Source organism: Asparagus officinalis, chromosome 1 (genome assembly GCF_001876935.1).
Source record: "Asparagus officinalis chromosome 1, Aspof.V1, whole genome shotgun sequence".
In the NCBI taxonomy this organism is placed as follows: Eukaryota; Viridiplantae; Streptophyta; class Magnoliopsida; order Asparagales; family Asparagaceae; genus Asparagus; species Asparagus officinalis.
Window position 1 is genome coordinate 99,900,077 of NC_033794.1, and position 7,235 is coordinate 99,907,311.

Below are 7,235 nucleotides of genomic sequence, written 5' to 3' on the forward strand. Positions count from 1 at the left end.
GCATTATTTGTGTATGAAATGTATATCTACTTTTGAATTAGGAAACTGCTTCCGAAAATTATTAATTAGTGGTTGATATTTTTTGATACATCATTAATACAATGTACCAAGGTCAATGAATATTTTCATTTTTGATACATTCATCCAATTAATCTATTTTGAATCGAATAGAAAATTAAAATTATTTATTATAATAACTTATAGTAAATAAATTCATGGGCGGTTGGAATGGAACTTAGATTACTTTGATACCATGTTACTCCTTCCACCGCAACAACGACGGCGATTATAAATTCATAATTTCTTTAAAATGCCAACAAGTAACGAGTTTTTGAATGGAAGTACTTTCCACTAGATTCCATTGCATAAGCAAAAGCAGAAAACTTCACCTCTTTCTTATTATATCAAGGACATAACAAATAATTAACTCAAATACAACAAACATCACACACTGATGCAATTCAAATATTCTATGTGTAAGTTCATGCTGGTGTTTGAAGACATGAAATTTGCGGATATATGAATCCCCTGGTGAAGCCGTGGGCATTGATGCAAGAGGCTTTTGTGCTAACCCCGTTGTTTGGTGAGAAAATATTCAAAGTATCAAACTCCATCAACGTGCACGGTACACTCTGGCTACAGTTAAGACTTACTGCAACTGGGGTGCTTGAACTTCCATACAAATTTGCATATGTTACGTTGCTGATTTGAACTGCATTTATATTCTACATGAAATGCAAGTAGATTAGAAATTGAGAAGTGTATATATTTCTATGCAAAGATATACTGATACCTCAAAAAAATTTCAGAAGAGTTAGTAAGGGAGTTTCTGTAAAGATTTCATTTTTATTGTATTCTGTTACTCTCTTTTGAATTTTCTAAAGTTTTAAATACCGCTTTAAAAATACCCTTACATTTTGACAGATTACATAATTGTGAACATTATTTTCCATATGAAATATTGTATATAAAAACACTCTGACAGTTATCAAGGATCTAATTTAAACAAAGGCAAACCGAACAAAGAGGAATGAACTAAAGAGGATTCAATATCGAGCTCAAAATTTTTGAATAAACATTTTCATTTAGTTTTTCTGTTTTGAATGTTCCCAAAGAAAAGAAAAACAGTTCTTGACTGAACATAGAGTTATACTAAAGATAAAGGGTAAATTTTCAGAACCTCCCTTAAGTTCAGGCTTTTCTCAGATAACTTCCATTAACATTCAAAATGTCGCAAAATCCTCCTTTAGTTTTGGGGTTCACAAACCCCTTCATTTTTTTTTGAGGAAATCCCTCTAACAGAGTTAACAGCAATTTTCACATGGGTGAGTAAAGTGACAAACAGAGGATGCTTTAGCCAGTGAAAGTTGTGGTTGATGCATTTAAGGGGTTCTTTGAAAAACATTTAAATCTGTAAGGGGTTATCTAAGACCCAAAAACTCAGAGGGTGGGGTGTTATAACATTTTGCAAATTAACGGGGGTTATCTGATAAACACCCGAACTTAAGGGGGTTTTGAAATCTACCGTTAAATAAAAGTGTCCTTATTTTGCAAGTTCATGAATCTTTTGCAAAAGTTCTTCAACGTTAAATAAAAGTGTCCTTATTTTGCAAGTTCATGAATCTTTTGCAAAAGTTCTTCAATAAAATGTAAAGTGTATAGTTATCATTACGGTACTAATATTTCATGAATCTTTTGCAAAAGTTCTTCAATAAAATGTAAAGTGTATAGTTATCATTACGGTACTAATATCAAATAAATACATCGCCTTTCTGAGAGAGACTGTTTTATCTTCAACAGTCCAAAAATGAAGGGGAAAATATGACATCTGATGAGCAGAATAGACTATAGGCAAAGCCATATGTACCTGAGGTGGGCAATTGCCAGGGGCATCACAATAATACTGGTCAATGATTACAGGATTATCAACTTTGGTGAAGTTGCAATGCTCAAACCTGATTCCTCTTACAAACCCTTTTCCTCCCTATAAAATAGTTTAATTTTAAATTAATCATGGCTCAAACCTGATTCCTCTTACAAACCCTTTTCCTCCCTATAAAATAGTTTAATTTTAAATTAATCATGGATTCAAAATATAGATGTACATCACTTAACATTGAAGCATTTTCAAATGGAAAGAATACAAAATTTACTTACCTGCCATGTCTTGATTCTTACTCCATTTGTTGTCCCATAAAAGTTTGAATACCTAACGGTTATACCTTCAACTGAAGCTGCACTGCCATACCTTCCTAAGCTTCCAATGCTATCAACCAATTAAATTATCAATCATCATTACCACATTACACTAAATAAAAGCAACAACAATGTTTATTTATCAAAATAGACCATGAACCTAATGCCATGTCCTGGTCCACAGACAATCTGGTCTATATGAACATCGTTAACAAGATCTCCAATAGATATGCAATCATCACCTGTATTTCAATAAAAGTAATCGTATATTCAATATTGTTAGAGTACAAAATTTTAATCCTCAAACCTCAAAGCAACTTTAGATTCTTGTGCAGCGGCACAGACTTTAGAATGCTATAAAAGCAAACAAAATCAATTTTTGTACTAGCCACAAATTTCTAAAGTGGATTTGAAATATAAAAATAGAAACATGCTCTATAGTCCCAAGTTTTCAAGCTACCAAAAGGATCTTCACCATGCGAGAGCATGTTTACAATATATATATATATATATATATAATATATATATATATATATATCTATATATATATATAGTATATAATATATTATATATATATATATATATATATATATGAGAAATATGGGTATGCTTCGCGTACCAAGCCACAAAAATTGTGTTGATAGTGAGGTGTCAATCCGCCGTCCAGCTCATATCAAATGTTGAGAACAAATTCACATGGGTAGAGTGAGTGATAAGGATGTGAAACATCACTACGAAGCACAAAATTTATGCTTCCGGTAACCAAGCATACCCATTATTTCTCTCGGTCTCTCTCTCATCTCTCTATAATATATATATATATAAGTATATATATATATATATATATATATATAGTAAGTTTCGCCTATAGATTTTTTACCTGTTTGCATGGTTGAATTTTGGATATATATGTGTTGTGAATTTTGAACATGGATACCATCAGTGTTGGGGCTAAGTTCAGGAGCAACCATCTTGAGGTTTGAAAGAGTCGCTCGTTGACAGTTAAAGAGGAGCATATGTACTTGTGGACTGTCAACAGACTGCAGATCCCTCACCCAGAGGTCATTGCAATCTTCAAATGTTATTGCCTGGAAAATCAAACAAATTGTAGTTTGAGCTACTGTATGTAAATGATATCTGAGCCTTTAGTCAATTTTAGATTAAGTAAATTGCGTCATCACCCCATCAACAGTAATCATTATATTTGATAAATTAAGGATCACATACCATAGTAACAGTTTGCATCGTTACGTGCACATTTAGATATTGTTGGTTCTTGGCAGCAATACAAGTATAAACAAAAAATATCTCGCGGATGCTGAAATATATATCAGTATTTACAATAAACGTATCAAACATGATCTCTCATCTGAAAGACTCATGTTTGGTTTACAAAATTGGATAAACTTTTTTCTTCTGTAATAAGTACACGCATTAAGACATTTTACTAGGGGGGGAAATTTTTTTAGCAGTATTGTGTACAGCTTGTCAATCTCCTTAAAAACCAGCTCCTTACATGAACAAACATATAATTATGGACAAAAAAATTAGACTCAAATTTTGAGCAATTTTAATTGTACTTAAATAAAAGGAATACTCACAGTTGGTGCAATATGAGTGCATCCCTGCCAAAAGAAAAGAGTTTCATTAGAAAGTGTTTATGTTTGACGTATTAAAATGTATAGTCTACTTTCAAGCAAGAGAAGCATAATTATCATTCTTTAGTTTACACTAAGGTGTAATACAAAATCAAATTACTATATTACTTACATTAGCTGATTCTTTGACATGACTGGTTACTATTAATATTTTTATATACTAATTCGAAAGGAATTTTGGTTAGAAGAATTAAATTAATTATCAGTTTTGCATTACTAAATCCAAATACCGATTCATGGACATGGGTTTGACAAATAAAACCGAAATAAGTAATAGAAAAGGTTCGCTTTATGTTATAAACTATCTTATGAATTTGGACACCAGATATCTGACATTATGAAACAACGTATTCAGATGAAACATTTGTGTATCATACCGGTTTTGGGTTATCTCTGCATGATTGTTTCCACCAATTTTGCCCTCGACCATTTATTATACCTCCACCAAAGACATTCAGTGTACCAACATGCTGAAACTGCAACCAGCGAGATGGATCGATTCCTTTCCACCACCTGGGATCGTTTGGTGCTATCAGTGTGCCTTCCATCTAATAAGAAAAATGAGAGACAAAAACATTGAGTAAGTCATCATAATTGAAAAATATGGTAACAAGAAAGAAAAGGCCCACTTTAATTTGAGAAATTTCCCGTTAATCATTTTGAAACATTTCACTAAAACCCCTCCTGAAGTTTCATGACCATACTAACCCCTGAACTACTGGAAATCTCACAAGTGTTGACGGGTAGAGTAATAAGTTTGAAATATGTCTAAGCAAAGTTTATGATGAATATTTGAATGAAGAGCATTTATATGGGAGGAAAATACACGTCAATCATGTCGTATTACTCTGTCCATTACCCCATTTCTCTTATTTATAAAGTCTAGAAGTTCTTGTATAAAATTTACAGAATTTTTGGGGCTGCTCTAAAATTTACCCTTTTAATTAAGATTTACCCTTTTATGAAATATATAGGTATTTGTTTCTTGTGTCACCTGAAATAAAACTTTCTGGAATCTACAAGGACCCTTGAATGTTATGGGCGACACAAGAAAAGTCCTGCCCTTAGGCACATACATTGTTGGTGGTCCTGTAGTCGCCAAGCATGTGGCCGCCCATGCTTTTGAAAAAGCCTACAATATATTGAACGTAAATCAGTGGTCATAGCGTTTATGAATTAATCATAATATTTACAGAAGGGTAGATAGTACATATACGTCTGCAATAATACCTGTGTGTCATCTGCAAAACCATCTCCCTTCGCTCCGAAGTTTAGGACATTGAATACAGGCGGAGGGCCTGCACCAGCTATGCCAACTTCTAACGAAGTGGCTAGGCCAAATATTAGCATAACGTGAAAGATATCCTATAAAAAGATAGTTAAAAATATTTCAGTCATCAAGCTTTAATGTAAGTACTAAATCTAACACGAAAGAAAACAATGGACTAATTAGCTTCTCACCATGCTTACTAGCAAACAAGAATTTTCTCAAAAGAAACTTGCGAGTTGCGAACGAGGAGGAAATCTGCTCTATTTATAAGACAGTTTAATTTCTTTGTTGGAAAGGTGGAAAGGTTCGGCTAACAACGGCATATAGCTAGAATATACGAACTATACATCACATTTGCGGAAGGAATTAAATCTCAGTTCATGCATATTACGGAATTGTGCATTTCTTGAAGGATATAAATGAATGAAAATATTTTGTCAGCATATTTTGCCGAAATCTTCATTCCTGAATCAATCAGAATCAAGCCATTATACAAGGTACAATTGTCAATGTGTGAGCGTATTAATTTAATTTGTCAGCTTAAATAGCAAGGAAGCACTGAACATTATACGCATTGCCAGGTAAATTAAACCGGTAAACTACACTAAATTCCCCACGAACTTTCAGCGCTTTGCAGTAACCCTCAATATATAACTTCTAAAATCGCGCTAATCCATCAGTAACTATGGGAATTGTAGAAAACCACAATTACTTATTATATTTTACAAATAACCCCCATGACGGCGTTTAGTCCACATTATGGGAGCTAAATATGTCACCAAAGTAAAATGTCAACTAAACACTGTCACGGGGGGTTATTTGCAAAATGTAAAAACCTGTTGTGGTTTTTTACAGTATAGTTATTGGGGGTTTACAGCGATTTTAGAAGTTATTGGGGCTTCACTTGCTTATAACCATCAGGGTGGTGTTAAGTTTATATATATAATCAGTTATTTCAATAATACCGGTTCAATAAGGGAGGTCTGTAGGATGTATCATATATCTCTTCACTATAAAAAAAAACTTCTAGTTTAATTCAGCAAGTTTGGTGGATACCTTTTTTAGCACTCTATATAATCTCATGTTTGAATTGAACCGATGGATTTATGTTTTATATATTGCACATCAATCAATCTTATTCTTATTGCTTTGAGCAATTCTCTTTATCTGAATAGGATATCTTGTTGGATTATCATGTTAAAAATATTGGAAAACAAAAATCAAAGGTGAAGATCAAATATATTACACTTTAATCAACCTTATTCTTATTGCTTTGAGCTTCTCTTCATCTGAATAGGATACCTTGTTGCATTATCATGTTAAAAATATTGGAAAACAAATATCAAAGGTGAAGATCAAATTTTTCAACAATTGGATTTCTTTGCTCCTTTTATATGGCTTTTAATTAATTAACTGTTGTTTTTGCTATTCTAAGTGTTAAGAAGTAAATATCGAGTAAATTAAGAAAGGTGCATGTATCATGAACCACAAAATTTCTTGAATCGAAGAACATTCTGAGAGCAAGTTAACAATTCAACCACCTTATAATCTTCATACCATGCAACTTTCCTATAGGATACCATAGCTGCACATGGCATGATCAAGTCTTACTGCACGTCGCATGATCAAGACTTAAGGGAGGATTTTGATTCTGAGATGACGAACTAGTACCTCATAGCAGTATGCTGCCGGGGTGCATTCAGTTTGGATGCAACTCGGATATGATAAAACAATATCTATATTTGCTTTCCCATCACGGATACGAATATGGATAAGGATACAGATGCAGATATTATATCCCAATAAAAAAAATCTTATTTCCATATCTGCTAAAATTGGACACGGATACAGATATATAAGCGTATGTGCATGCGGATACAAAACTGATATGAGAAAACTAGATAATATTACAAAAATATAGATCATGTGATACAAAAGGGTTAATTATTATGTTCATTATACATGAAGAACTAAGATTAGACATCTTGCATCAAAATTATCCTCAAATCCATAATCTAAGGATTTAAGAAAAACTATAGTTACAGTATGACTAATATGTATTCGTACATTTTAGGTGTGGATTCAGATATTTCATTGCAAAACTATATTTG

At 32.7% G+C, this 7,235-nt stretch overlaps 1 protein-coding gene across 1 annotated transcript; it reads right to left on the reverse strand.

Annotated features, from left to right (window-relative positions):
- Window positions 306-5,204, reverse strand: LOC109838078 (probable polygalacturonase At1g80170). The gene is made up of 12 exons (XM_020406552.1): window positions 5,085-5,204; window positions 4,849-4,986; window positions 4,232-4,402; window positions 3,798-3,821; window positions 3,679-3,707; window positions 3,424-3,514; window positions 3,077-3,284; window positions 2,357-2,438; window positions 2,158-2,266; window positions 1,868-1,984; window positions 573-725; window positions 306-395 (listed from the first exon to the last, which is right to left on the reverse strand). The coding sequence occupies exons 1-12, from the start codon at window positions 5,202-5,204 to the stop codon at window positions 306-308; spliced, it is 1,332 nt and encodes a 443-aa protein (XP_020262141.1).